Consider the following 12243-nt stretch of genomic DNA (forward strand, 5'->3'; position numbering starts at 1 on the left):
TGGAGTGAATCCTTCGGGGATTGATTGAATAAGGTGACGAGTTGACTGCCGCGTGTTCCCTGGTGGAGAAGTCGGTGAGAGGTAGCGTATAATGTAAGAAGCAATCGAAGAAATAATTAATTGTCCTTGCTCGGGATCGATCCGATCATTGAGGTCTCAGTCGAGGTCGTCATGCTAAGCCCGAGCCACAACGGGATTGGTCATACAGATTGACTTGAGCAGGCTAAGGCGGGGAAAAGTGGTGAACTTTCGATGGCGAGAAGTATTGTTCGCTATTTGATGGCCAAGCAACACACTTACTAACCCATTGGTATGACTCAAAGTCGCCTGCAACATCTGAGAAAGGGTTTCGCGGAGAGGATCACCGTAGATGTGGAGACTCTTCAATGACACAGGGCGTGGTCTAGTCATGGGATCAGGCGGTCAAGGCAGAAGATTCTCTACCGCCTTCTACTCCTAGGGTACCTCTGCTGATTCATTCAATTAGTCATGTTCAATCAGCACTCTGAATGGCCAGCTATATACATAACTCTGGCAGAAAATTAGTATCGTCCGTTAGATCTGATCCACGGTAAATGCTCTACGAACCAACCAGAGTAAGCAGCCAAACACCTGTGGAACCCAAAGCTCGTCAATTAAAGGGCGTAAAGGAACCCACGGAATCAGTCTTGTACAGTATTAACTGGCTACAGTTGAGTTTTCTTTTCAAAGCTCTCGTGACCACCACCCAGCGATCCAAGAATATCGTTCGCTGAGTAGGCCCTGCGCTTCAATTTTATTCAACAGATTCTGATCGAGAGAAGGATTGGCAGTTGTACGGAGTATCTTCCAGCTTCTCCATGCTCGGATGGAGTACGCTCACAATGACGCTCCCAGATATTGCGAAGATGTTTTATTGCTCCCACCTCTAAGCTTGGACAACGCCCTGGCTAGTGACATAGATTACAGATGGTTCCAAGAAGAGATAGCCGCACATTCTGGCCAGCCTTCAAGCCATGCCTCAATTGACGAGCTACAGCCTGAGACGGCGGCTCATGGATCAAGTATACAGTCGCAACTACCGACAGAGCCATTTGAGTCATACAGCGATCTGAACTATCACTCTCAAGACCCCCTGAGTGGGAGTTTTCTTGACTTTTCAACGTTCGATTATTCTGGGCTCGCCGACAGGATAACTTCTGATGTAATATCTGAACGCCATTCACACATAAGCTCCTCATGTGAGAGCCTTCAGCCAGACCCTATCTTTAATACGAACATAGGGTCCAACAACACAAGGCGGGCTAGGAGAAAGAGCCGCCGATTTTCCACCACGGCAGTGAGTATCATGCAATCATGGCTCGCACAACACCAGGATTATCCATATCCTACCGAGCAAGAAAAGGAACAGCTGGGGCGTGAGACGGGGTTAGACGTAACCCAGATCTCGAACTGGTTCACCAATGCACGTCGGCGTAGAACGGTCGGTACTGGACCTACACCGCAGGCACACCACGCCGATAATTCTCTACTATCACCTCTTGAGCGCTGGCAGAACTCGCCCCCGGAAAGCGAACCCGCTGCGACATCCGACATTCTGCGAGCCTTAGAAGATATCCCACATACTTCTGACGGTAGCGTCACATATCCGGCTCACAGGAATGCTGTGTCGAGCAACAGCTCTAGCGCTTCATTCGTGATAGGGGCTCCTTCGATCAGCAGCTACGAACACAGTCAGTCGTCTGGTTCTGACATCTCGTTCAAGCGGTCGAATCGGACTTCACAAAGGCCACCCACCCCTAACATCAACGCAAGACCTCGCCGTCGACGCCGGAAGCCTCCACATCCGAACGAGACCTGGAACAAACGAAAGTTGAAAGGCCAGCGACCGTATCAATGCACGTTCTGTTCCGATACTTTCAACACTAAGTACGACTGGCAGCGACATGAGAAAGCCCTTCACTTACCAGTGGATCGATGGATTTGCGCGCCCCAGGGCGGGCTTGTTGAAGTTGATGGTGCCCATGTCTGTACATTCTGTCAGGCCCCAGACGTAGACTTCAATCATCTCGAAACCCATGGTTACCTGGCCTGTCGAGAGAAATCATTAGACCAACGAACATTTACTCGAAAGGATCATCTCCGACAGCACCTAAGGCTGACCCACAATGTCGACTATCATCCCTCGATGGAACAGTGGCGAGATTCCCTAACGCGCATTAAGTCTCGTTGTGGATTCTGCGAAGCAAGATTTGAGACATGGCCAGAAAGAGTGAATCATGTCGCAGACCACTTCAAGAAGGGTGCCGATATGATTCAGTGGAAGGGATGCTGGGGCTTCGAGCCTGGTATTACTAAACTGGTGGAAAATGCCATGCCTCCCTATCTCGTAGGACATGAGCGCCAAACGATGGACCCTTGGAAAACAACAGATGCTCTTGCTACCGGGGGAAACGAAGTCCTGCCTGTCATTAACGATGTTCCCAATGCCCTGAGCCGTTATGTTAATCTCAGACGAGACCTTATCGTTTATATACGTGAGCAGGCGGCTCTGGGTAATCATGTTACTGATCAGATGGTTCAAGACAAAGCTCGTGAGATCGCGTACGGAAGCAATGACCCTTTCGATCAGACATATGCCGATAATCCTAAGTGGGTTACAAGCTTGAGACAGGAAGCGGAGCTAATGTCAGTGCCGGAATCAAATTGTCTCTTTCCATATTGCGATGATCCGCCGCTTCAGTATCCAGGTCCAAGCAATGATGTCTCGCAGCCGCGATCTTCAGAATTTGGCCTAATATGGGATAACCTTTTAAAAGACACATCGCTAGCTATATGAGAGCTTCATGTTCCAGGTACTGTGAGAGCACAGATAGATGTCCGGATGGGCATATGAACTTACGTGCATGCAGAGGCTGGGCAGTTGCAAGAAGTATAATTGCTCCTAGGGTGCTGATGAGATAAGTCACCAATCTAAAATATCTAACAGAGGTATCATTGAAGCCGAATTTTAAGGGCCTGTGCAATTGACGCCGAAAATAACCGCTAGCAGCAACGTTCGCAACAAAAGGGGTCGGGCAGAGTTGCAGAAATGATACTTGGCCTTTTCAGCTTATAGATCTCATCATGAAGTGGGTTGTGCAGAATGAAACAACAGTCGGCTGGGTTGTATTATAATGTCTTAAAGTGATAATGCTTGCCGATATGCAAATTCAAGGATAGAAGAAATAGACTGACGAACTCCCCACCTTAAGAAACTTATGCTGCTCTCGGCTTTCCTCCACGCCCTCCACGACCTCCACGTCCTCCACCGCGACGTCCTCCGCGGTTCTTGGAGACCGAACCTCTACGATCTCCTTGACCAGCTCCGGGACTTAGTACATCACGAGTCTTGTTCCCAGGACGCCCACGCGGTCTAGCAGGACGGTCCCCATTGAGATCATTTCCAGTTGCATAATTGAATCCAGGTACACCCTTCAAACCCATCTTGCCCACGACCTTTTTATCCATTGGTGGGGGTTCAGGACATCCCATTCCCTGTATGGCCAACTCATTCGCGAGTTGAACGAGGCCGGGTTTATCCAGACGGACCTGCTTCAAGAGACCGGATCCAGCAAAGAAACCTATGTAGGATGAATAAGCGCGTTGCTTTGTCTCTTCACCAATGCTGTACATGGCCTTAGTAACGGCATCGGCGCATGAGGAGGTGCCCGCATTGATCGCGTCAGTCTGGGGATGAGGCTGAATGGGCAAGTGGCGATTGACCTTCATGAAGAAAGACTCGGCTTCTGTGAGGAGGATGATAGCGCGACCATCATTGCCAGCACGGGCTGTACGACCGACACGATGAACGTACTGTTCGCCATTTGAGGGCAGACCGACCTGGATGACCAGGTCGACATTAGGGAAATCCATGCCACGACCAATGACATCTGAGGCGAACATAATTCCGGTCGCTGCCTCCTTAAACAAAGCTGTAGTTTTCGTGCGAGCGCTCTGGCTGAGCCTAGAATGGATTTCAAACACCTTCAAAGGCGTCAAGCCCTGAGAGAAGGCTGCAGCGAAAAGAGCGACCATGTTTGCAGTGACCCCGAAGACAATGATTTTAGAGCTGTTCTTGATTTCAAGGTTGAGAAGGGAGGCGAGAGTAGTAAAGGTGTCTGCCACGGACGGTATCAACACGTGGTACTGGGGAACTCTCTCATGCGTCGGTGTTTCATTCTTTTCGATGGTTGAAATGCTAGTGTAGCCTGGCTTCAACACAACACTGACCACGTCCTTGACTTTGGGTGGAACAGTGGCTGAGAAGCACATACCTTGCCAGCCAGTGCTCTTTGGTGGAATGAGTTGGAGGATTCGCTTCACATCAGCTAGAAAGCCGCTCTCAAGCATCGTGTCGGCTTTGTCCAAGATCAACGTTTGAATGTTAGACAATTTTTCAGCCGTGGAAGGTTCGGACAGATAATCTTTTAGTCGTCCCGGGGTTGCTACAAGGATGGACGGTGCCCCCTTCATGAAACGCGCCAGAGCAGATGCCCGAGCTGTTCCACCCACTGCAATGTGGCACTCAAGAGGCCTCGCAAGTTGCGATGTAAGCTGATCGCAGGACTTTGCAATTTGCTGAGCAAGCTCTCGTGTTGGCGTAATGATCAAAATAGCGACCTGACCTCTTGGTGGCGCCGAATGACCTTGGAGTAAACAGTGTAACGTAGGTAGCAAAAAAGCAAGGGTTTTGCCTGTGCCAGTTTTGGCCTGGACCAGACAGTCACTGCGCCAGCTTGGAAGCTCTGTTAGAACACGGTGTTGGACGGGTGTCATGTACTCAAACTCCATCACTTTGAGGGCTTGAAGGAGTTTGGAATCTAGCTTCCCAGCCATGGTTGCGTACGGATGGGCGCCATCGTTGTTTCCTGGACCTTGCATGACGGTCGACTCTCTAAATCTCAAGAAACTTGCAAACTTATTGCTTGAAGAAATGCAAACACGTAGTGGTACTTGGGTGATCTTAATGTTTGTTGAGGACAAGGTGTGAAGTTATCATTGATACAATCCCAGAATCTCTGTAAGAACTTGTGTTGGTATTTGGGTCAATTCTACTACCAATACAGCAATGCGGGAAGAAACCGCTTGGAGAAAGTTTGGCAAGTGAATTATTCAATTTTTAATTCCTTTTGACTTTTGCACCTGGTCGATTGACTTCAGCAGATCGTCCAGAGTGAATGAATATAAGGCAGCTACGGCGCAGAGATTTCCAAAAATTGCTCCTCAGGGCTTGTTGTTGGGCTATACCTAAATAGGCTAGACTAACCGTATATGGAAGAATCATCTAAACGGGCACCTAACTACCTCTGATACAACTCACCTCATCGAAACCATGTAAACATTCATCCGATCAAGCTACAGCTCACCCTTGATACTTTCTGATCCGTCGAATAATCTCTTGGACGTCCTTCCAAATTTGCCAGCAATTTTTCAAGCCTTTGAGCTTATTCCAATTCCGTGTAATCGCAGAGTAAAACTCGAACCAATTTGTCTTTCCTCTTGGCAGTTTTATCCGGTGCGGTACGTGGGAGGCCAAGGAGGAACCAAGATGTCGAAGACTGCCGGATCAAGCTCACCACTTTTATACTCCCTTCTAAGTACCTCATTATAGAGCTCTCGTGTCCTAATATTCTTGGTCTCCTGCGCAGTGATGGCTGTCCAGATTAAAGGTATGTAGTCACATACATTTTCATCCCATGCCTCACACAGCCAGGGCAGTTCTTCGCGGACGAGAGGATACCATAGGGATAAAGGGAATTGTCGTAATGCTCTTGATGCAGGCTTCAGACTCACTATATAACGATCTCCACAACAATTAACCATTATGAGTAGCGGCTACGAGCTCTATTGAAGCTCACTCCAAATAGATCACAGTAAATAGGGAAGGGCCTACTAACCAACGATAATCTAGGTTTAATAAAGAGATGATCGTACCTCGGAGCGGTCTGGTCCTCCCAGTTTTCATCATTAGAATACCCATGAAGGTGAAGCAGTATGAGCGTGGTTTATTCGATGCAACCTACAATGTGAATACAAGATCTAATCTATTCCCAATCTTCTCTAGACCTAGATTTTGTATCATGTACGTTTACTATTCCAGACTAGCGTGGGGATCAGCTCACAAATCCATTGCGCTGGGAGCGCTAGCCACCTAGAGATGAATAGGCCGCAGCAGCCATAGGTTCGGCTGGATTCTGTTTTAGACTCAGTGTGATCATTGCTACAGTACAATCGTACGCTAGAAGTTAAGACTAATATGATACACTTTAATAAAGAATGCCTATAGGCTTACGGGAGGCCAAAAAATAAAACGTAAAAGCCACTAGTAGTTTTGCCGATAGTAATTAGGGCTCAAATATATATAACTAACTACACATCCTCAGTTCATAACGAATTGGCTACCAAGCCTGCGAAATCAGATCAGCAACCTGTCTAGTAATCGTTTGAGACGTAGATTGAAAGATAATAGATGAGATAATTATCTCTAACCCGAGAACGAGGCGACTATACTAAGAATACTCGACTTCGAAACGTCCACCGGAACGAAGGTGGCTCAGGAACTACAACATCACATTTTGGTTTATAGAGCAAAAAAAACAGCACAAATATCAACAAATGGCCGGGTGGCGCAATGGTAGCGCGCTGCCTTCCGGTTCCGGAATGTGGCAGTGGTTGCGCGTTCGAGTCGCGTCTCGGTCGTTTCTTTTTGTTTTTCTTGTATCATTATATCTTTTGCTTCCTTGTCGGAGAAAATCCGGTGAAAATTACTCCGTGGTTTTTCCAACAACGGTATTCTCACCCCTCGTGGAAGCATCGCTCGTTTGAGCATGCCTAACCCGATAGTTTAGCATGCAAGGCGCGCACACCACTTGTTTCGTCCTGGATCAGGTACTCCCCCGAAAGGGGAAAATTGTGGTCGTTTAAGGGACAAGCCTCGCAGGGTACCCTCTTTCAGAAAGCCGAATCGAGAAGTCGATTAGCCGGTCCACAGCATTAGAAGGAGATAATGTTTGCTTTATTAAACTGCATGCCACGCTATTTACGGAGTATAGTAGTTTATCGTTGTGGACCACGGACACTACAGGTAGCTATTACTCCGAGGCTTCGCAATATCTGGCCCGTGTGGGCAAGTTACGAAGATCTGACAAACGGTTGTATGAATGGACCAGAAGAACACCGTTCGTGAGGCTGTGTATGTAGGATTGATCCTCCTGCCTTGTGTGTGTGGATATTGTATGAATGTAGCTATAACCTATGGAAAAACTGTGTACGTTACGGATACTACGTCGTTCATCCTTAAGTCTTGGCTGCCGAGGACCCATAGCTGAAGCCTGAGTGAGGCTTGACCATGATCGTGAATCACGTTAGGCTTTGCCCCTAATTAAGTAGCTTATTTAATGAATCATTCTACGCATTAGTCGATAGCAAAAACCCCTTTGAATTTCCGAAATTGCCAAACTTTATCTGTCTCATAGTCCTTCGGCAAGACCATGGTTTGGCAACGATCGCCACGGTGTCGGTGATGGATCGAGAATCAATTCACTTGACCACGTCACCGTCTTCGATCCTGAAAGGTCTATCAGGAGAATTTTCAAGTTCTTGATCCTTTAGTAACCCACCCTCTAAATCCTTGGAAAATTTTAAATCCCGAAGGGCATTGGACCCCACGTGGCAGGGGGTATCGTGAAGATAACCCTAAATCTTGTCTCCAACGCCTAGCGCTTTATTGGTGTGGATTGGATCGAAGTGCTAAAGAAAACTCCGATGGGCCAGTTTTGAAAGGTAAATTTGGATTAAAACAAGTATACTCCCTCTCCTCTCAGATGCGATACTGTGATGATATAGGTCCGAAGAATACCAAAGAGTGGTTTATGGCTGGCAGGTGTTTAGCCTAGAAGTGTAACCTTCAATAGTGGGGTTTAATCTATTTGATACTTTTTGTACGTTCAAGGAATAGTGTAGGGTCCATAGATGTATATGACCCACAGTTCAAGAAACGGACTACTGCGTCTAAATGTACCATATCTACGCTTGTAAACCCACATCAAGAAACTAAACCGGACCCTTTCCGACTATAGTGCTGTCGTATAAAGTCAGACGGCACCCACGTGAGGAGGTCTATAAGACTTAACTTCACCTGTGGAGCTACAGCACTCTTCGGCTTAATGTGATACTCTGCTGCCCAGAATGGTCTCCATTCAACCGGGGTCACAGCAAGACCTCCAAATTGGGAGTTATGTAACATTTGGGGTCGCCATGATCATGATTGGCATGAGGTGTGTGATGCCTAGTGTTGGGGAAGAGATGAGCCAACACCACTAACCTAGCTGAGATGATGGCGTAGGTTATACGCGAGACAGTTCTTGCTGGGTAAGCTGGGGCCTGACGACATCTTAATTATCTTAGCTTCGGTAGGCCTATCTCCAATCATTCATTTCTATTAGCTAATGATGCTTTTTATCGGGATCTTATAGCTTGTATCGATCGGCGAGTTGGCAACTGTACCGAAAATGTACGAATGCGGGATTGGCCGTCATCTTATGGAATTGACAACCGAACAACATGAATGTACGCGAAAGGTCCGTTACCTTCAATGACTTCAATTACTATGCTTCGGGAGTAATGTTGAACTTTATCCCAGTGGGCGTGGATATCGCAGGTTCTCTACTTTCTCAGTCTCAGGTACTATGATATCGCGGCCCTCGACGACAGTTTGAACATTCGGCCCCGGCTAACGTTAACTTGAACCGGCTACTTAGTCTAGCGAAAGGCAGTATGGTCGCATTATATCTACGCTTGGCTTCCAACAAAACCCATATCAGGTTCCTTTACGGGGTTGGAGCGGTTATACTTAGTCATGGAATTGCCGCGACTCTTGTACGTTTCCATCAGTGCCGATAAACGCCTCGATGAACCTATATTCGTCTACTAACAAATTCAGGTGGCATGCTTTATCTGTGAACCTATATCTGTTATATGGAAACCCGAATTCCCCAAAGGATGTCTCGACATGACGAGCTTCAACTACTTCAACGGCGCATTCCATGTCACGACAGATATCTTACTGGCGCTTCTCCCCATCCCCATCGTGAAGAAACTGCAAACAAACAATCGCCGCAAGAGTGAGTTGAACAGGTTACCGAGGCAAAATCGCAAGAATACTAAAAAACGGATAGTCGGCCTTATAATCGCCTTCGGCATCGGTATCCTAACTATCTGCGCATCAATAGCAAGACAGGTCACGACAGTGATCGCCCTAAGATCAAGAGACTTCCAATGGTTTGTTTGCACTTGAATATCTCCAACACACCCCCAGCATCATCATCTCACATATCCAATGTTATGCTTAGGAACTGGTCCGCCGCCGAACTCACTACCTGCCTCGAAATAAACATGTCCCTCATCTGCGCCTCGGTCCCGGCAATGCGATCCCTATTCAAAGTCTACTTTGGCAGCACCGGTCTCACGAATAGGCGCGCCTACGAACACGAGCTCGATGACCGATACACGCAAGAAAGTGGAGCGCGGAAAGCCTTGAACGATTTTAGTAATATGGAGGGGACTCAAAGACAAACTAGAACGAATACTGTTACCAGTAGGCCAAGGTCCGTGGACAGCTTTTCAGAGGTTATGTACGGGACTAAAGATGGGGTTGTTCAGACTACGGAGTTTCGGGTTTCGTATGGAAATCGGGCATCTTTGTACTAGAGGGAATGGCTATTTATGGAGTTCTTGAGGTGGGGGTTTTTGGGATTCTAGTTCTTTGGGAGGTGGGGTTTGGTTCAATAAAAAGGGATACGTTACTGAATGAAAGAACTTGGTAAATGGACATGGCTACGAGTATTGGTTTATGGAAGATCCAGGCCTCGGTTGGCTGATGCCTTGGCAAAAGATCTTTTTCCTGGTACAAAAGGACCTTTACTGCAAGGACTGCGTGCCACCCGGTATCTCTTTGTCTAAACCAATGGACACGTAGCGCTAGGACGCGGAATTCGGGGATTGAGGTCGCACCTAACAGTCAATCCATGTAGTTAATATACCCCAATATCAAAAGCAAGCCAATGGCATCAATGACCGTTGAGGGTGGGTCACCCATATGGTCATATTAGGCGTAATGCATGAGAGACAATGCCGGTCAGGAAGGACAAACTCCTCTAATTGATCAAATTGGTTATCCATTGGTAATGTGCGCACGCTGTAGCATGAGTTGGCAAAGCAGGACGCCAGGGGTATGGCTTAGGCCCGTAGCTAGGGCTCGGGGAATCAGTAGGGTTACCCACTAATAATTTAACTCCGCACCATTGCATGACTACTCATTCCTCCATCTTCCTGTCACAGCTTGCTGCTGTAAATATAAGTAACTTTATCACATTTATTTATGGCTCTGATAATGCCCGAACAAGACCAGCCATCGCGTTCTCTACAGCCCTACGCCAATACAGCCGGTGAGATACCGATTGATGTAAGATGAAGGAACTATCTCTATAATATCAAGTCTAATGCAACAGTCTAGGAGGAGCTTAGTATCTATAATGAGACCCTCCAATCGGATACCACTTCTCTGGCATCGTCCGTACTGAACTACGAATACGAGAACGGTCGGCGATATCACAAATATGGTCAGGTATTGTTATATCGAACAATATGATCAGCCTCAAACTAACCATAACAAAAGGCACAATACATGTATTTTAGAAATATCATACGCTGGGATATTTCCATCACTGATTTACCATACAGCATGCCGAACGATGAAGCAGAGCAGGATCGCCTTGACTTGGTATGTCTCAAACTATTCCAACGATAGCGAGTTTATCAATGACTAACAATGATACAGGTGCATCATATGTAAGTCACTGAAAATATGTCGAAGGAGACAAAGAGATTAATTATTGCTGAGGTTTTCTGTGATGCTTAACGGAGAGCTATTTCTCGCACCTGTCGAGAATCCTCAAACAATTTTGGATTTGGGAACAGGCACAGGTATCTGGGCGATAGATGTTGCTGAGTATATATTTCCTTTTAAGAAATTTCCATGCAAAAGAATACAATTAACGTTATGCAGCCAATTTCCCTCGGCTAAGGTTATCGGAAACGATCTGAGCCCTATCCAACCTTCTTGGGTACCCCCAAACGTCGAATTTGTTGTCGATGATTTCGAAGATGTATGGATGCACGATCGGAACTATTTCGATTATGTTCATGCTCGCACAATTTCAGGGTCCGTATACGATAAATCCCAGTTTTGAGCATCTAGATCACAATATACTGATAACCAGGGTCAGTTGTGTCCAAGACTGGGGACGTCTAATGAAGCAGGCCTATGACCATCTGAAACCAAGCGGATACTTTGAATGTGCCGAGTTTGTCATAGATGCTTTCAGCGACGATGGAACATTCAAGCAAGATTCACCTTATCGAGAGTATATCAACAACCTCAACAAAGCAGGTGAAATCACGGGAAGACCAATGAATGTCGCCACGTCCTTGAAGACTTGGATGAAGAATGCCGGTTTCGAGAATGTAACTGAAGTGGTCTACGTGATTCCATATGGACCATGGCCTAAGGATCCTAAGCTTAAGGAGATTGGCAAATGGCAGTATGTGCAGGCCCCAGAGGGCGTGGAGGCTTACGGTCTTCGTCTATACACGCAGGTGTTGGGATGGCCGGAGTCCGAGGCCAAATTGCACCAGGCTCTTGTTAAGCAGCAACTCCGCGATAAGTCTTTGCATATTTATGGGAAGCTGTGCGTCGTCCGACAATTCTCCTTAACTATTCCATTGCAGGTGATTTTATTGCTGACTGTTGCGCAAGATATGTGGTCTATGGTAGGAAGCCTGGAAGGGAATGAGAGGAAAAAGAGTGGTGCGCGCTGCCTGGAATCCATGTGATGTTGATTTTGACTTGAGATACGTAGAAATCAATATGAGTAATATTTACTCAATTTGATTCACGAAAAGGAATAGTAAACAAGAGCCCACCTAAAGATGAAATATTGGAAAGACGTTATAATATGGCAGAGTTAATCCTAGAACGAACGTACGCAGAGCAACTGCGACTAGAAAGGTAGGAATGTATCACTATTTGGGCCAAAAGTGTTCCAGCTCGTTCTAGCAATAAAAGAAGTGCTAAAACACTACTACTTTCCAGCAACCTCGTTTTTCGGCAGTTGAGCCCTTTCTAGAAGTTACCTTGCTCTGGGTTTAAATTCTCATCCTGGA

At 46.7% G+C, this 12243-nt stretch overlaps 4 protein-coding genes and 1 non-coding gene across 5 annotated transcripts; 4 read left to right on the forward strand and 1 right to left on the reverse strand.

Annotated features, from left to right (window-relative positions):
- Nucleotides 1-365: 365 nt before the first annotated feature.
- Nucleotides 366-2818, forward strand: F9C07_2082249 (putative homeobox protein meis; the record flags this gene model as incomplete). The annotated part of the gene is made up of 2 exons (XM_041284363.2): nucleotides 366-1220; nucleotides 1263-2818. Exons 1-2 carry the CDS (start codon nucleotides 848-850, stop codon nucleotides 2816-2818), a joined length of 1929 nt encoding a protein of 642 aa, XP_041141543.2. The 5' UTR covers nucleotides 366-847.
- Nucleotides 2819-3237: 419 nt separating this feature from the next.
- Nucleotides 3238-5986, reverse strand: F9C07_2199241 (ATP-dependent RNA helicase pitchoune; the record flags this gene model as incomplete). Its single annotated transcript, XM_041284360.2, has 4 exons — nucleotides 3238-4915; nucleotides 5388-5519; nucleotides 5546-5579; nucleotides 5956-5986. The coding sequence occupies 4 exons, from the start codon at nucleotides 5984-5986 to the stop codon at nucleotides 3238-3240; spliced, it is 1875 nt and encodes a 624-aa protein (XP_041141542.2).
- Nucleotides 5987-6638: 652 nt separating this feature from the next.
- On the forward strand, nucleotides 6639-6720 carry F9C07_t35. Its single transcript has one exon. It is a non-coding gene; the product is annotated as a tRNA-Arg (tRNA).
- Nucleotides 6721-8208: 1488 nt separating this feature from the next.
- Nucleotides 8209-9729, forward strand: F9C07_2199242 (uncharacterized protein; the record flags this gene model as incomplete). Its single annotated transcript, XM_071509449.1, has 8 exons — nucleotides 8209-8297; nucleotides 8366-8432; nucleotides 8496-8600; nucleotides 8663-8732; nucleotides 8786-8898; nucleotides 8963-9143; nucleotides 9198-9300; nucleotides 9372-9729. The coding sequence occupies 8 exons, from the start codon at nucleotides 8209-8211 to the stop codon at nucleotides 9727-9729; spliced, it is 1086 nt and encodes a 361-aa protein (XP_071365497.1).
- Nucleotides 9730-10383: 654 nt separating this feature from the next.
- F9C07_327 (UMTA methyltransferase family protein) lies at nucleotides 10384-11913 on the forward strand (the record flags this gene model as incomplete). The annotated part of the gene is made up of 8 exons (XM_071511082.1): nucleotides 10384-10483; nucleotides 10535-10645; nucleotides 10697-10707; nucleotides 10762-10801; nucleotides 10859-10869; nucleotides 10922-11029; nucleotides 11087-11242; nucleotides 11307-11913. Exons 1-8 carry the CDS (start codon nucleotides 10400-10402, stop codon nucleotides 11911-11913), a joined length of 1128 nt encoding a protein of 375 aa, XP_071365498.1. The 5' UTR covers nucleotides 10384-10399.
- Nucleotides 11914-12243: the final 330 nt, after the last annotated feature.

The sequence above is a fragment of the Aspergillus flavus genome, chromosome 1 (assembly GCF_009017415.1).
Source record: "Aspergillus flavus chromosome 1, complete sequence".
Taxonomy (NCBI): domain Eukaryota; kingdom Fungi; phylum Ascomycota; class Eurotiomycetes; order Eurotiales; family Aspergillaceae; genus Aspergillus; species Aspergillus flavus.